The sequence below is a fragment of the Lynx canadensis genome, chromosome A2 (genome assembly GCF_007474595.2).
Source record: "Lynx canadensis isolate LIC74 chromosome A2, mLynCan4.pri.v2, whole genome shotgun sequence".
Classification (NCBI taxonomy): Eukaryota; Metazoa; Chordata; class Mammalia; order Carnivora; family Felidae; genus Lynx; species Lynx canadensis.
In genome coordinates this window covers 110,964,597-110,982,456 of record NC_044304.2, presented here as the reverse complement: position 1 = coordinate 110,982,456, position 17,860 = coordinate 110,964,597, and the positions used below count along the sequence as shown (strand labels likewise).

At 38.3% G+C, this 17,860-nt stretch overlaps 1 protein-coding gene across 1 annotated transcript in view; it reads right to left on the bottom strand.

The window, feature by feature from the left end:
• Positions 1–17,860, bottom strand: part of HDAC9 (histone deacetylase 9) — a 741,574-nt gene that overhangs the window by 263,642 nt on the left and 460,072 nt on the right. Inside the window, exon 14 of the mRNA XM_032592422.1 lies at positions 16,701–16,834. Coding sequence (XP_032448313.1) covers positions 16,701–16,834 — 134 coding nt within the window. The remainder of the gene's footprint in view (positions 1–16,700; positions 16,835–17,860) is intronic.

The window sequence follows — 17,860 nt, the reverse complement described above, 5'->3', positions numbered from 1 at the left end:
TATTCCTTAATTTCTCTCTCATGATGCTCTCTTGAGTCAAAGGTCAACAGCATAATGAGTCATGAAATAGGATAAAGTGCTCTGATAATCGCAATTTAGGGAGATACTGATTTCCGTTCTCAGAGATACTTAGCATGCAAGATGTCTATCTGAAGTCGTCTATGATTCTGACCAAAGGGATTTATGAGAACTCTCAGGGGCACCTGGGTGGCGCAGTCGGTTAAGCGTCCGACTTCAGCCAGGTCACGATCTCGCGGTCCGTGAGTTCGAGCCCCGCGTCGGGCTCTGGGCTGATGGCTCAGAGCCTGGAGCCTGCTTCCGAGTCTGTGTCTCCCTCTCTCTCTGCCCCTCCCCCGTTCATGCTCTGTCTCTCTCTGTCCCAAAAATAAATAAACGTTGAAAAAAAAAAAAAAAAAAAGAACTCTCAGTATATTTGGACACTCAATGCATATAAAGGATAGCTTTCATCTGGGTCTTTCTCACTTAAAATCCCAATATAGGTCTTAAATACCTTGCTAATACAGGCTTAGGAAACAAAGCTTGTAGCTCTTCCTTCATTCTCTTAATAAAGAAACCCTGTGATGTAGGATGTACTCATTATTATGTTTTCATTCTCTGTGACCTGCATCCTTTTTTTTTAATTTTTAAAATTTACGTCCAAGTTAGTTAGCATATAGTACAATAATGATATCAAGAACAGAATCCAGGGATTCATCCCCTACATGTAATACCCAGTGCTCATCCCAGTAAGTGTCTGTGACCTACATTCAAGAAGTTGTTCTTTCAGAGTAGGAAAAGAACTAATGTGTACTGAGTAACTACTCTCAGTGCTAAGCACCTGAGGTATATGACCATATTTAGTTCAGAGCCCCAAACAGTCTACCTTCAGGTTTGAAGTTTGACTAAAGTTATTTCAAATGACTATATCAGGGGCGCCTGGGTGGCTCAGTCAGTTAAGCATCTTACTTTGGCTCAGGTCATGATCTCGTAGTTCGTGGGTTCGAGCCCTGTGTCGGGCTCTGTGTTAACAGCTTGGAGTCTGGAGCCTACTTCAGATTCTGTGTCTCCCTCTGTCTCTGCCTCTCCCCCTCATTCACATTCACTCACTTACACACACTCTCCCTCTCTCTCTCTCTTAAAAATAAACATTTAAAAAATTAAAAAAAAATAAAATGACAATATCGAGTCTCTCAACACATCATGGTTCTTTCCTCAAGAAATAGTCATTCTGAAATAAAGCCCGTTAATGCAACCTGATTATAGAAGGAATGTTCTGAACATGATCTCCAAAGTCATACTGTGACAGGATAAAATGCAGCCTACCCACACCCACCCACACACAGAGCACACACACGGTATAGATTCATATTTTTTTCTGCCAAGGAGCTGGGCAAAAAGGAAACAGTTCTATTCCTTCCCCTCCTGTGTTCAAAGCCTGGATTGAGGCCAGTGTCCTAATCAGTTCTCATTGGCCCTGGAGGAATCAGAACCTTTTGTAAAATATAATAAAGGGCATAAAATCATGATAAAATGCATGAAAAAGCAGTGCCTTTGGTTAGGGAACTAGAAATAATTTAGCAGAACAGATGGATTGCATTGGTTTGGTATTATTGAGGACATGAAAGGGCTCATTTTGTGGCAGTTCCAAACTAGGAGAAAATGTCCAACTTAAATTTGACAAGTCAAAGTACCTGCCTCTGCTGGGGGAGACCCTATTTTCTTTAATCATTTTCAAAGTGGTGACATATTAGGCAACAATTTCCATTGAAATATTTCATTTTCTGAAAATATTTCATCCAGTGTCCCTAAATATAGGGATGCATTTTTTTTTCCTACAAAAATTCACAGGGTTGGCAACTTCGAAAGTTAAGAAATCATAAATGACTTAGGAGTGTCAAAGTTACCTTCTGTTACAAATTCCATACTTAATATTTAATGGGTAAGTTCACAGCCTATTCATTTTTCTTGATACCCTTCTCTCAAACAAATTCAAGATTCTGGACTCATTGCTCATGTCCAATGGTATCTATTGGAGTTTTCAAATGCTACATTCAATTGTTTCTTTGATTTTACATAAAGGATTTTTCAATCCCCTTCCCCTAACTGCATTCTTTGCTACTATATATCCCTCATGATAATAACTTATTCCTATCAGAGTTTTTCTTATAAACAAAGGGGAGTGAAAGAAGGGAAGGAGGCAATTGAGCAGACAGGCAGCCCAATAGGCTTGTGGTCCTTTCAGCTGGTCACATGGAAAGAAAATAAACTGGAGGTCAGGAGCCCTGAGTTCTAGGTTCGGACCGTCACCTTTCTGTAACATGCTCCTAGCCAGCTATGAGGTACATTTCAGGACCCTAATTTCTCCATTTATAAACATTAGGAGGTTTGACCAAATTACTTCAAAGTCCCTCTTTAGCCCTAAAATGATAATATTCTATGTGAAATGATCTTATACACAATAAAAACTCAACATTCTTTATTTTAATTGATAGAATTGACTTAGGCAAGCAAATATAATAATTGAAGTAATAAATTACTAAAGTTGAAGCAAGAGTGGAGATCTCACTATGAAGGTTTTCAAAAGTATATTAGCTATACTTTGAAGCAATTTCTTAATGTTTAATCATAATTGAAAAATAAGTATATTTTCTAAAATTCCTATTCCTACCTTGTGATAACTTCAAAATAATAAATACATTTCCCAATTTTTAAAAGTCTGTGTATGGAACTTCTGAGTTAATGCTACGTTTCTCAAGTAAATGCTCACTTCTGTTACACTCCCATGTTCACATATTTGACTCCATTCACCTTTTTGTCTCTATCCCATTAAGCTTAAATTAAGAAATAGACCTCCTGGGGCACCTGGGTGGCTCAGTCGGTTAAGCGTCTGACTTCGGCTCGGGTCATGATCTTGTGGTTTGTGAGTTCGAGCCCTGCGTTGGGCTCTGTGCTGACAACTCAGAGCCTGGAGACTGCTTCACATTCTGTGTCTCCCTCTCTACCTGCCCCTTCCCTGCTCATGCTCTGTCTCTCTCTGTCTCAAAAATAAATAAACATTAAAAAAATTTTTTTAATTAAAAAAAAAAAGAAATAGACCTTCTGGTATAGTGGTTTTTAACATTGTCTGCACCTTGAAATCAGCTGGGGAAGATTAAAAGGTATTATTGCCTGGGTCCTACCTCCAGAACGTCTGATTAACCTTGGGGACACCCTGGGCATATAGATACTTAGAAACACCCTGTGGGTTTTAATGTGCATCCTCGGTCGAGAACGACATGTTAGAGGGAGCTGTCCATTCTTTCTGCTCGTAAATGAATTCAAGATACTGACACTCTACTGACCCACATTTCAAACTGTAGTTACAACAAATGGTTGTCACAGCAAAGGTTGGGAAGTAAGAAAGATCTATCTGTTCTTCAAAACAAGTGCCTCCACTTGCTTATAAAACTGCTTGATTCGGTCATTACAATTCACGTAAAGATATTTCTGGGTGCATAAAGTAATTGCAAAAGAATTTCAGAGAACAGCAAATCCTAGTCAATAATTAAGGTCTGAATGGTAAAAAAGTATACATGCTATAGATTTCTTAAAAGTTTATTTCCACCCATTTCAAAATATTATGCTCATCAAAAAGAAAAAAAAATGTTACCCTTTAGTGTAATTGCTCAATTTTTATGATTTATGTAACTGAATCTCCTAGATTATAATTATTCTGTAAACAACTGTAAATGAACATTTTAACGGTTTGGGCTAAAGCACTGATTTTTTAAAAATAGTAATCATATATGAAACAAATTTTGTCACAATAAATATTTTGCATTACTTTAGCATTATAATTTTCAGATGGTTAAAAACATGTAACTATTCATTTTTGTTAATAGGCTTTAGGGGCGCCTAGGTGGCTCAGTGGGTTAAGCATCTGACTCCTGATTTTGGCTGAGGTCATGATCCCATACATCCCATACAGGATCCCATCCCACAGAGCCACACACTGGGCTCTGTGTTGACAGCATGGAATATACCTGGGATTCTCTCACTCCTTCTCTCTCTACCCCTCCTCTGCTCATGTTCTACAAACAAACAATTTTAAAAAATAAGCTTTAATGCTGCTCTTAAAATAGTCCCGTATCACTCTCCAAATGTGGGCAGTCTGTCTTATTTCCTTTTGTTGATTGTTTTCCACATTAATTCTTCCTTTTTTATAGAAAAAAATAATCAAAACAAATTCCAAATCATCTTAATTCTGATTATAGGCTGCACAAGTAACTTTAATGTATTTATCTGACTAGGTTCACTCTACTGTGATATACAAATATCTCTCAGAATAATTACAAAATGTATCCTGGTTTACTCATCACATCTAAATCATTTGTGCCACTTCTCCAGACTGTCCTGTCCTTTAGAGACAATTCACAAGACTCCCTGTTTAAGTTTCTTACTGCTTTGTGGTTAGATTCTAAAACACAAACACACATAAAATTTTCTTTTTGCAAGCTAAACAGTAAGCTGTTATGTGCTGCCATCTAGTTAGATTACTCTATAAAACAAATGTTTAATTGAATTAACTTGCAGTATTCAGTGCTTTTTAGCAGTTATGTCAGAAAATCTGCACATTCCAAAAGTTTTTCTCAAAGAGTATTATATTTCTTTATTTAGATTTGAAAAAGGTCTTCTAAAATTACCTGTAATGCACAGGAAGGTGTGGGACCCTAGCCCTGAGCTCCTTGGCATCTTAAGATTTTACATTAAACCTGCTCTCCACTTTTCTCATTGGAACGGCTGAGGAAGTCCCAAAAGGCACAACAGTAGCTTGGTTTTGGGTCCCCGAATTGTTTTGTAATTACTTTGTGTTGGCACTTGAATAAAAGAGTTAAACATTTCAGCACAGTATGTTGCTTATGGTTTTTACTTACGAATTAAGCGAAACAAAGTTATTCAATATTAGTTACAAAGAGCCAATGCAAATTCCACATAATATGTAATCCAACAAAAGCATTATAAAATGTTATTATTCTCAAAACAAATGTGAGAGCAAGCAAATGTCTGTGGGTGGCTTGGTGGGGCTGAGAGTCATGAACACTTCTGGAAAAACAACTGCAAGTGCATTTCTAACAGATGATGGGTCAATCTCTGCAATTTTTTAAGGACAGAAAAGCACATTGTTTTCTTCAGGGCACAGACACTTTAGAAACCTGGCTACCTAATCAAAGGACTTGTTTCTGAGGAGGATACCGAATGACCCCTCCAGATCCACTTCTTATGGTGACAAGAAAGCTACCGATTTTGCTTTTTGCTCTCTAAAGAATCAGTAAACTAAGTGTGAATGATTCAGTTGGGGAAAAAAATTAAATAGTACTGGCATGAAGGACTAACCACCTCAATTTTTTAAAAAACAGTGCCACGTCATGCCAAAAGAAGTTGACCCATGTATCCACTGTAATCTAATATAATGAAGACTAATGTTTTCTCTGGCTGCTAATCAGGACTAGTAAGCAAAACCAATTTACACTACAGCTTACAAGTCAAAAAGCAATATGTTTACTAAAACACTCTAAAAATTTTGTCTACTCTTAACCAAAGAAAGTGTTATGTTCCAAATGAGCTCCTTAGCCATCTAGTTTCATGATATCACTAGCTGGAAAAGATCCTAGCAAATATCCTGCCTAAGAGCCTCATCTTACACATGGGCAAACCAATGGGTAAGGTTAAATGAGTTGACAAAAGTATACAGATAATTAATGGCAGGAGTAAGGTCAAATCTAATGTTGAACAATAACCTTTGAAGGAATCCATTTTGATCGATTTTCTACACTGCTAAATAAACTGACACAATACATAATTCTGATTTGTGGATCAGTCTATTATTTTGAAACAAAGGAGGCCATTGAATGTTTACAAATTGCCATCTTTCCTATCATATCATTGTTTCATTACAAAATTGACTATTCTGTTGGTTGAAGAAAGCTGACATTTCTTTGAATGCCAGTAGAATGGAGACTCCTTACCTTCTTTCCCAGTGAAATAAAAAGCCAAAAACAAACACAAACAAAGACAGAAGGAGGTCAAGCTCTTCAACATTAGGTCGGGGGTACTTCCTCCTTTGCATTCTGATATACAACACTTCTACTTCCAACTCTTGTTCAGATGGCCCTTCTGATGCTGTCAAGACTATGGAGGCAGCACTGGACCACACTCTTTCTCATTTTATTTTTCTTCTCCAAGCTAAATCAGTAAGAGTCTTTATTTTTTTTTTTTATTGACAAATTGGTTTCCATACAACACCCAGTGCTCATCCCAAAAGGTGCCCTCCTCAATACCCATCACCCACCCTCCCCTACCTCCCACCCCCCATCAACCCTCAGTTTGTTCTCAGTTTTTAACAGTCTCTTATGCTTTGGCTCTCTCCCACTCTAACCTCTTTTTTTTTTTTTTTTCCTTCCCCTCCCCCATGGGTTCCTGTTAAGTTTCTCAGGATCCACATAAGAGTGAAACCATATGGTATCTGTCTTTCTCTGTATGGCTTATTTCACTTAGCATCACACTCTCCAGTTCCATCCACGTTGCTACAAAAGGCCATATTTCATTTTTTCTCATTGCCACATAGTATTCCATTGTGTATATATACCACAATTTCTTTATCCATTCATCAGTTGATGGACATTTAGGCTCTTTCCATAATTTGGCTATTGTTGAGAGTGCTGCTATGAACATTGGGGTACAAGTGCCCCTATGCATCAGTACTCCTGTATCCCTTGGATAAATTCCTAGCAGTGCTATTGCTGGGTCATAGGGTAGGTCTATTTTTAATTTTCTGAGGAACCTCCACACTGCTTTCCAGAGCGGCTGCACCAATTTGCATTCCCACCAACAGTGCAAGAGGGTTCCCATTTCTCCACATCCTCTCCAGCATCTATAGTCTCCTGATTTGTTCATTTTGGCCACTCTGACTGGCGTGAGGTGATACCTGAGTGTGGTTTTGATTTGTATTTCCCTGATAAGGAGCGACGCTGAACATCTTTTCATGTGCCTGTTGGCCATCTGGATGTCTTCTTTAGAGAAGTGTCTATTCATGTTTTCTGCCCATTTCTTCACTGGGTTATTTCTTTTTAAAGTGTGGAGTTTGGTGAGCTCTTTATAGATTTTAGATACTAGCCCTTTGTCCGATATGTCATTTGCAAATATCTTTTCCCATTCCGTTGGTTGCCTTTTAGTTTTGTTGGTTGTTTCCTTTGCTGTGCAGAAGCTTTTTATCTTCATAAGGTCCCAGTAATTCACTTTTGCTTTTAATTCCCTTGCCTTTGGGGATGGGTCGAGTAAGAGATTGCTACGGTTGAGGTCAGAGAGATCTTTTCCTGCTTTCTCCTCTAAGGTTTTGATGGTTTCCTGTCTCACATTTAGGTCCTTTATCCATTTTGAGTTTATTTTTGTAAATGGTGTGAGAAAGTGGTCTAGTTTCAACCTTCTGCATGTTGCTGTCCAGTTCTCCCAGCACCATTTGTTAAAGAGGCTGTCTTTTTTCCATTGGATGTTCTTTCCTGCTTTGTCAAAGATGAGTTGGCCATACGTTTGTGGGTCTAGTTCTGGGGTTTCTATTCTATTCCATTGGTCTGTGTGTCTGTTTTTGTGCCAATACCATGCTGTCTTGATGATGACAGCTTTGTAGTAGAGGCTAAAGTCTGGGATTGTGATGCCTCCTGCTTTGGTCTTCCTCTTCAAAATTCCTTTGGCTATTTGGGGCCTTTTGTGGTTCCATATGAATTTTAGGATTGCTTGTTCTAATTTCGAGAAGAATGCTGGTGCAATTTTGATTGGGATTGCATTGAATGTGTAGATAGCTTTGGGTAGTATTGACATTTTGACAATATTTATTTTTCCAATCCATGAGCAGGGAATGTCTTTCCATTTCTTTAAATCTTCTTCAATTACCTTCATAAGCTTTCTATAGTTTTCAGCATACAGATCCTTTACATCTTTGGTTAGATTTATTCCTAGGTATTTTATGCTTCTTGGTGCAATTGTGAATGGGATCAGTTTCTTTATTTGTCTTTCTGTGGCTTCATTGTTCGTGTATAAGAATGCAACTGATTTCTGTACATTGATTTTGTATCCTGCAACTTTGCTGAATTCATGTATCAGTTCTAGCAGACTTTTGGTGGAGTCTATCGGATTTTCCATGTATAATATCATGTCATCTGCAAAAAGCGAAAGCTTGACTTCATCTTTGCCAATTTTGATGCCTTTGATTTCCTTTTGTTGTCTGATTGCTGATGCTAGAACTTCCAGCACTATGTTAAACAACAGCGGTGAGAGTGGGCATCCCTGTCGTGTTCCTGATCTCAGGGAAAAAGCTCTCAGTTTTCCCCGTTAAGGATGATGTTAGCTGTGGGCTTTTCATAAATGGCTTTTATGATCTTTAAGTATGTTCCTTCTATCCCGACTTTCTCAAGGGTTTTTATTAAGAAAGGGTGCTGGATTTTGTCAAAGGCCTTTTCTGCATCGATTGACAGGATCATATGGTTCTTCTCTTTTTTTTTGTTAATGTGATGTATCATGTTGATTGATTTGCGAATGTTGAACCAGCCCCGCATCCCAGGAATGAATCCCACTTGATCATGGTGAATAATTCTTTTTATATGCTGTTGAATTCGATTTGCTAGTATCTTATTGAGAATTTTTGCATCCATATTCATCAGGGATATTGGCCTGTAGTTCTCTTTTTTTACTGGGTCTCTGTCTGGTTTAGGAATCAAAGTAATACTGGCTTCATAGAATGAGTCTGGAAGTTTTCCTTCCCTTTCTATTTCTTGGAATAGCTTGAGAAGGATAGGTATTATCTCTGCTTTAAACGTCTGGTAGAACTCCCCTGGGAAGCCATCTGGTCCTGGACTCTTATTTGTTGGGAGATTTTTGATAACCGATTCAATTTCTTCGCTGGTTATGGGTCTGTTCAAGCTTTCTATTTCCTCCTGATTGAGTTTTGGAAGAGTGTGGATGTTCAGGAATTTGTCCATTTCTTCCAGGTTGTCCAATTTGTTGGCATATAATTTTTCATAGTATTCCCTGATAATTGTTTGTATCTCTGAGGGATTGGTTGTAATAATTCCATTTTCATTCATGATTTTATTTGGGTCATCTCCCTTTTCTTTTTGAGAAGCCTGGCTAGCAGTTTGTCAATTTTGTTTATTTTTTCAAAAAACCAACTCTTGGTTTCGTTGATCTGCTCTACAGTTTTTTTAGATTCTATAGTGTTTATTTCTGCTCTGATCTTTATTATTTCTCTTCTTCTGCTGGGTTAGGCTGCCTTTGCTGTTCTGCTTCTATTTCCTTTAGGTGTGCTGTTAGATTTTGTATTTGGGATTTTTCTTGTTTCTTGAGATAAGCCTGGATTGCAATGTATTTTCCTCTCAGGACTGCCTTCGCTGCGTCCCAAAGCGTTTGGATTGTTGTATTTTCATTTTCGTTTGTTTCCATATATTTTTTGATTTCTTCTCTAATTGCCTGGTTGACCCACTCATTCGTTAGTAGGGTGTTCTTTAACCTCCATGCTTTTGGAGGTTTTCCAGACTTTTTCCTGTGGTTGATTTCAAGCTTCATAGCATTGTGGTCTGAAAGTATGCATGGTATAATTTCAATTCTTGTAAACTTATGAAGGGCTGTTTTGTGACCCAGTATATGATCTATCTTGGAGAATGTTCCAAGTGCACTCGAGAAGAAAGTATATTCTGTTGCTTTGGGATGCAGAGTTCTAAATATATCTGTCAAGTCCATCTGATCCAATGTCTCATTCAGGGCCCTTGTTTCTTTATTGACCGTGTGTCTAGATGATCTATCCATTTCTGTAAGTGGGGTGTTAAAGTCCCCAGCAATTACCACATTCTTATCAATAAGGTTGCTTATGTTTATGAGTAATTGTTTTATATATTTGGGGGCTCCGGTATTCGGCGCATAGACATTTATAATTGTTAGCTCTTCCTGATGGATAGACCCTGTAACTATTATATAATGTCCTTCTTCATCTCTTGTTACAGCCTTTAATTTAAAGTCTAGTTTGTCTGATATAAGTATGGCTACTCCAGCTTTCTTTTGGCTTCCAGTAGCATGATAAATAGTTCTCCATCCCCTCACTCTGAATCTAAAGGTGTCCTCAGGTCTAAAATGAGTCTCTTGTAGACAGCAAATAGATGGGTCTTGTTTTTTTATCCATTCTGATACCCTATGTCTTTTGGTTGGCGCATTTAATCCATTTACATTCAGTGTTATTATAGAAAGATACGGGTTTAGAGTCATTGTGATGTCTGTATGTTTTATGCTTGTAGTGATGTCTCTGGTACTTTGTCTCACAGAGTCCCCCTTAGGATCTCTTGTAGGGCTGGTTTAGTGGTGACAAATTCCTTCAGTTTTTGTTTGTTTGGGAAGACCTTTATCTCTCCTTCTATTCTAAATGACAGACTTGCTGGATAAAGGATTCTCGGCTGCATATTTTTTCTGTCTAGCACACTGAAAATCTCGTGCCAATTCTTTCTGGCCTGCCAGGTTTCAAAAGAGAGATCAGTCACGAGTCTTATAGGTCTCCCTTTATATGTGAGGGCACGTTTACCCCTTGCTGCTTTCAGAATTTTCTCTTTATCCTTGTATTTTGCCAGTTTCACTATGATATGTCGTGCAGAAGATCGATTCAAGTTACGTCTGAAGGGAGTTCTCTGTGCCTCTTGGATTTCAATGCCTTTTTCCTTCCCCAGTTCAGGGAAGTTCTCAGCTATTATTTCTTCAAGTACCCCTTCAGCACCTTTCCCTCTCTCTTCCTCCTCTGGGATACCAATTATGCGTATATTATTTCTTTTTAGTGTATCACTTAGTTCTCTAATTTTCCCCTCATACTCCTGGATTTTTTTATCTCTCTTTTTCTCAGCTTCCTCTTTTTCCATAACTTTATCTTCTAGTTCACCTATTCTCTCCTCTGCCTCTTCCATCCGAGCCGTGGTGGTTTGCATTTTGTTTTGCATTTCCTTTAAAGCGTTTTTCAGCTCCTCGTGACTGTTCCTTAGTCCCTTGATCTCTGTAGCAAGAGATTCTCTGCTGTCCTGTATACTGTTTTCCAGCCCAGCGATTAATTTTATGACTATTATTCTAAATTCACTTTCTGTTATATTATTTAAATCCTTTTTGATCAGCTCATTAGCTGTTGTTATTTCCTGGAGATTCTTCTGAGGGGAATTCTTCCGCTTGGTCATTTTGGATAGTCCCTGGTGTGGTGAGGACCTGCAGGGCACTTCCCCTGTGCTGTGGTGTATATCTGGAGTTGGTGGGCGGGGCCGCAGTCAGTCCTGATGTCTGCCCCCAGCCCACCGCTGGGGCCACAGTCAGACTGGTGTGTGCCTTCTCTTCCCCTCTCCTAGGGGCGGGATTCACTGTGGGGTGGCGTGGCCCGTCTGGGCTACTTGCACACTGCCAGGCTTGTGATGCTGGGGATCTGGCGTTTTAGCTGGGGTGGGAAGGCAAGGTGCACGGCGGCAGGGGGGGCAGGCTTAGCTCACTTCTCCTTAGGTGATCCACTTCAGGAGGGGCCCTGTGGCAGCCAGAGGGAGTCAGATCCGCTGCCGGAGGTTTGGCTCCGCAGAAGCACAGAGTTGGGTGTTTGCGCGGAGCGAGCAATTTCCCTGGCCGGAACCGGTTCCCTTTGGGATTTTGGCTGGGGGATGGGCGGGGGAGATGGCGCTGGCGAGTGCCTTTGTTCCCCGCCAAACTGAGCTCTGTCGTCCGGGGGCTCCGCAGCTCACCCTCCCTTTGTCCTCCAGCCTTCCCGCTTTCCGAGCAGAGCTGTTAACTTATGACCTCCCAGACGCTAAGTCATGCTTGCTGTCGGAACACAGTCCGTCAGGCCCCTCCGCTTTTGCAAGCCGGACTCGGGGGCTCTGCTTGGCTGGCGAGCCGCCCCTCCGCCCCGGCTCCCTCCTGCCAGTCCGTGGAGCGCGCACCGCCTTGCCGCCCTTCCTACCCTCTTCCGTGGGCCTCTCGTCTGCACTTGGGTCCGGTGACTCCGTTCTGCCAGTAAGAGTCTTTAAAATCACTGCAACATAAATCAGTAACTCAAAATCCCTTGTGATTTTGTAATTACATATTTTTTTCTGTGACCATTTAATTAATATCGGCTGATCCCACCAAATGGTAATCTCCTTGAAGACAGGGCATGAATCTTCTCTAGATCCTAATACAGGAGCCTGGAAAACTCAAAATTTTGATGTACTGTTGAATGGATGAATCCTGTTCTTAAAGTATACATCTTAAAGATTCTACCATTCTTAAAGTGTGGTGGCCAGATCAGCAGTATCAAGATTACCCAGACACATGTTAGCAACCCAAATTCTCAGACCTCATCCCAACAGGACTCCACTACTGCTGAATATGAACCTCTGAGGCTGGAGCCCCACAATCTGTATTTTAGTATTCCCAATGATTCTGATGTGTGCTAACATATGAGTACCGCACTAATCAATAAATGAATACCACTTATCTGGCCACAGGTTTCAGCTTGCTGACCAGCTATATGTCCCTAGAAATCTGTTGATACCTTCTTTAAAAGCACTGGCTAACTGCTAGCTATAGGTGGCTACACAGACCTGGCAGGAAAATAGTGTTCAAAGATGGCAAATGGCTCTCTGGATATTGGGGAAAAATAAACTGACCCAGCTTCTATGTGTTATATTCTTATTCAATTACATCCTTTTCTGTAAAATCTAATAAATCCTCTCTCTTTTGAGACAATTGAGTTGAGTTCTTATTGCTCACACCAAGACAGGAATTTGTCTATAATGTTTAGGAAAGAGTGATAACCTAGACACCAAGGCTCGTATTCACATCCCTGGAGTCCTAGATGCACAGATTTTGCCCTCTCAGGAATGCATGCTCTAAACATAATCAAGGAACAAACAGAACTGGAATTTAATTTCCTAGTAGTCCTATCTAGACAAATTTAGAAAGAAAGGTCTCATTCTCCTGAAGTCTTTGGGCTATCATGGTAAATATTCATTCATACCCAAGCTGAAACCTAACTTCTCTCATGGAGTGAATAAGTCAAGTCCAATTGGAAGATCCTGTCATTGGCCTTGATCTCCTTAGAAGGTTCATAAACACTAACCAGGAAACCTATTAGCCCATACAGGAAGAATTTTCTTGCCTCTTTGACCCTTAATGCTCTCACCATGTTCCTGACCACTTGCCACTTATAGTATACTTTTCTTCTGTTTTTTTCAGCAACTGATTCTAATGAGTTTTGGTGAAATGCTAAAAGATTTGTTTTATGTTTCTGTGGTTTTCTCTTCCACATAATTGTAATTTTCAAAATAATTTGGCTTGAGACAAAAAGGTTAGCATCCTTGCAAGATGATTTAATAATATATTAAATGTGTACATTAGATTTAACTTGTCAAAGCAAAAACTTTAAAAGAAAATCCACAACGAACATGTACCATTTATTTTAGGTGCAGTTACTAGGAAGACTACTGGTTGATGAAACAGACTCTACTATTTCTGAGTGGGCTAAACTGTTCTGAAATAACCTCTGTGTGTTCCCTTTTTATTTTCTCCCATACTCTCCTGATAGAAACAATCAAGAAGAAAAAAGGAGTTATGTTTCTTTTGGTTCTGTTTTACCCCTTTTGTTACTATGTTTTACCTTACATACAACCTGAAAGTCTCTAGAAAAGGGTAACATTTGTTTGGTTAATGATCATTTTTAAAATTACATTTTGGGGCGCCTAGGTGGCTAAATCGGTTAAGTGTCCGACTTCAGCTCAGGTCATGATCGCATGGTTTGTGGGTTTGAGCACCACATCGGGCTCTGTGCTGACAGCTTGGAGCCTGGAGCCCTACTTCAGATTCTGTGTCTCCCTTTCTCTCTGCCCCTCCCTTACTCACACTCTGGGTGTGTCTCTCTCAAAAATAAATAAACATTAAAAAATTTTTTAAATTACATTTTGTATATTCCTAAAATCATTTACATACAAAAAAACATCAACCTCTAGTTGTCTTAAACTCTTTTTTTAAATGGTTTTAGAAATTCCACTTTATGATTAGGTCAGCATGAAGTCCGAGATACCTGATAACATAGGAGCAAATAAATACATATGAGCAACAATTTCATCACTTAAGCAATCAAACAACTAGTGAACTGTTATCAAATTATGTTAGCAAAAAGAGTGTTCTGTTTATATTATTAAGAAATTATGGATATTTTTGTAGTTGGTCTTCATTAAGAGCAACTCTGGTGATCTGGGCTTTCAAGTGCATTATTCGTAGTGTGATTGTTTACCAAAGACACTTATTTAGCTGACTGGTCTAGGGCTAGACTCACTCATTCTCAATAGCCCCACTGTACTTCTGCCATTTCACCCTGGGTCTGATATCACATCAGTCAGTGCTGTTGTATAAATTGAATTTTATGCTTTCAAATAATACAGGACTAAAATAATGTGATGCATGAGGAGTTGAAAAAGAAGACTGATCAGAAAGGGGTAACAGATTTTTAAATGTTAAGACCAGGATGAGCCATTTTACATTCCACTTATTTCTGCACTTTGCTCCTTTCATAACCAGTGCTCTTTCAGGTAAAAAGATTTAAGGGATACCATAATCTAACAATGCATTTGAAGTCTCTGATCAGCCACTGCTAATTTGGCTGGGGTAACACTCCAGGATATAATAAAGACCTAAAAGTGAAAAAATGTAAACAGCAATGCCTCAGCTGGCAAAAGCAAAGAAAAAAATGCCAAGGTGGAAAGCATCTATAGTAGATGCAATGGTGTAACAGAAACGTTCACGTGAATAAACGTCCATTAAGACCAGTTCACCACGGATTAGTCCCCTTGCTAGTTTACTTTATTTACTCCATGTGGGACTGTGTCGACCACATAGTGGTTTGGCCTCCACAGTGCATCATCAAAAACATAAAAACCTTAAACACAACTCTATAATTTACCAAAAAGTATGAAATCCTTCTGCCATATAATATGGATGCTACTGGCAAGAGATGAATAACAGACTTTCACTCAAGGAAGTATCAGAGAAATAAATCTAGCTCAAATTCTTTCACGTTAAGGTTTTAGGTAAAGAGGATGCATTTAATCAAAAAAATAACTTTATGAAAAAAATTTGATAATTCTATTATAAACATATAATAAAACTTGTGAAAACTAAATGTGTACACAATACTTTGGTGTATTCATTCACAATCCCAATCTGCTGAATGACCCACAGACATTACCCATGTTTAGATGTAAAGAAAAAAACCTACAAGGTACATTATTCACCTTCAAAAGAGAAAAATCAATAAAGGAAATAATACATCCTCATAAATGAATGTACTGAATAAATGACTTTGTATTTTCAAAATCAGTTCTTTTCACTACTTTGCAGAGAAGAAGGATCAGACTGATGTCATTCGGGCATCAAATATCAGCAAGTGCACATGACTCTACGAAACATTCTGTCTGCTCTGGCATTTCCATCTCAACTGATATATTTTACAGGTTTACTTTAAAGTAAATTGGCTTTGAATAGAAATATTCTGGACCACATTTTGGGTTGCCAAAATTTAATTAACTTAAAAGTAGTTGCCTAAGATTGCTTTTCTATTTTATCAAAGTAGAGTGAATTCGATGTAGTCTCAATATATCAGTTTTCTCATGATATACCTTTAGTCAAAATATTATCCATTTAATTTCTTCCCAAACTAGTGAGAATCACACTGGCTTTCCTTCACTGATCTGCAAAGACTGACAACAAAACCAAAGAGCAACATGTTATATTGTCAGTCTATAATAACAAGGACTAGATTTGTCTTGTGAAATTCTATAGTTCTAGTCCCTAGAACATGTTTGAACATAATATAGACACAGGTAAAAAATACTTTTGATCAATAAATGTTAAAGTAATGTGAAAAAAACATTGGGGATATATATTTTTTTAAATGTCTTAGACTAAAATATAGAATGTTACTGGGTCTTAGGCAACAATGCACAATGATAGCAACCAAATAAAACAGCTTATTGTGACAGATTTTGCAAATCTGAATACAGGAAATTTTTTGAATTGATACCATTTTTACTTGTGAAAGCCGAAAGAAACATATTTTTCTGAATGAAAAAGGGACTCGAGGAATCTTCAGAAATGAGTCTAAAGAAATACCAGTAAAATAAAAGTACTCAAACCTTCACTATAAAAACGGAAGATTATCAGCCACTTCAATAAAAAGAAGTTACTTTTCTTGGTAAGAGGACAGTTCATCTTTAAATCTAGTCAATTCCAAAGGCAAATTTGGGATATATCTGAGTTCAAAGTACAGCTTATAATAATAAATAACAACTCTCAGCACTTAACAGATTGTGAAGAGTTTCCCAAAAATTTAACTGAATAAATGATACCTATCTGGAAACAAGAATGCTATCATGTGTCTCAAAAAATGCTGCAATAATCGCACACATACATCATGCAACTGCTCAGTCCATCAACATGGTCTGAGTCCCCCCTAGGTGCCTAGCCCAGAGTCAGGTCAAAAGTGCTATGCTACAAGTATCAATAATGGTTCATCGATCATGGTGTTTGTGCCCAAGTATTAACATTTTTCTACTACTACTCAAATGAATATTGCCCTTTTTACATGATTTATTTCAGTAAGTAAAAGAGTGTAGCCAATTCAGGATTACCTCACATTTATTTAGCAGTCCAGTTTCTTGCAGCCGTGACCAGATGCTCTGTATTCGTCCAGCGTGCTCAGGGTGGGTGGTGGAATTGCCACAAATGCACTGGTGTTTCAGCATCAGAGGGTCGTAGGCAATTCCTTCAGCACAAAGAAAACACAGCACAAGAGTGAGTAATGATACAAGGTTATGATAAAATGTAATGATAATATGATTACTCTAAAAAAGGCATTCTTTTAAAAATAAATTTACAAATAGAGAAATAATATATATTTGAAAATTCTAGCACATAAGAGTCATTTAGTCTTGTTTATCTGGATGTAAATGCAAAAATAGGTCAACCCCTGGATTAATCAGTACTGAGCACACCCTAGCTTAGTAAATATAGCAAGGGATGAAAATGGTAAAATTTTAAGAAACTTCAGATTTTTAAAAATACTATAATTTTACCAGTATCTTCAATCAGTATGAAGTAAATCACAATTCAGTAAAGATCTATATGTTATCACTGAAGCCACAAAATGAGCTCTCTAAATCACGAATTAATTTCATGAGTAATTCTAGTTTCACTTTCTTTTTTTTTCAATGCTTGTTTATTTATTTATTTTGAGAGAGAGAGAGAGATGGAGAGTGAGCAGGGGAGGGGCAAAAATAGAGGAGGAGAGAGAGTCCTAAGCAGGCTCCACAATGTCAGTGCAGAGCCCATGCAGGGCTTAAACTCATGAACTAGTATTAGATCATGACCTGAGCTGAAACCAAGATTTGGATGCTTAACTGATGGACCCACCCAGGTGTGCCATCTAGCTTCACTTTAGATCAGGGTTACACTTTTGTAATAAATTAGAAAACTTTCCAACTGCTTGCCCATTCTGTTCAGCAATTCTTTCAAAGATGTACAGAAAGAGTTTATTCCTTGCTTACTGTGCTTTTCTCATAGTTTATGCCAACCTGTAAGCAATCTTATAATATTGTGGAACATCTGAAGTGTTTCTTTAAAAAAATGAAAAAGTAAAAAAAAGGAATTAAGTCGATTGCAGTACCTTTAGTAGAGATTCCATAGATACGGAATATAATCTGCTTTTAAATTATCATGAGTTAACATATTTCATATTTTAGTTAGACTCTATGATGAGTTACATAAAATGGATTTTATAGATACATAAAAT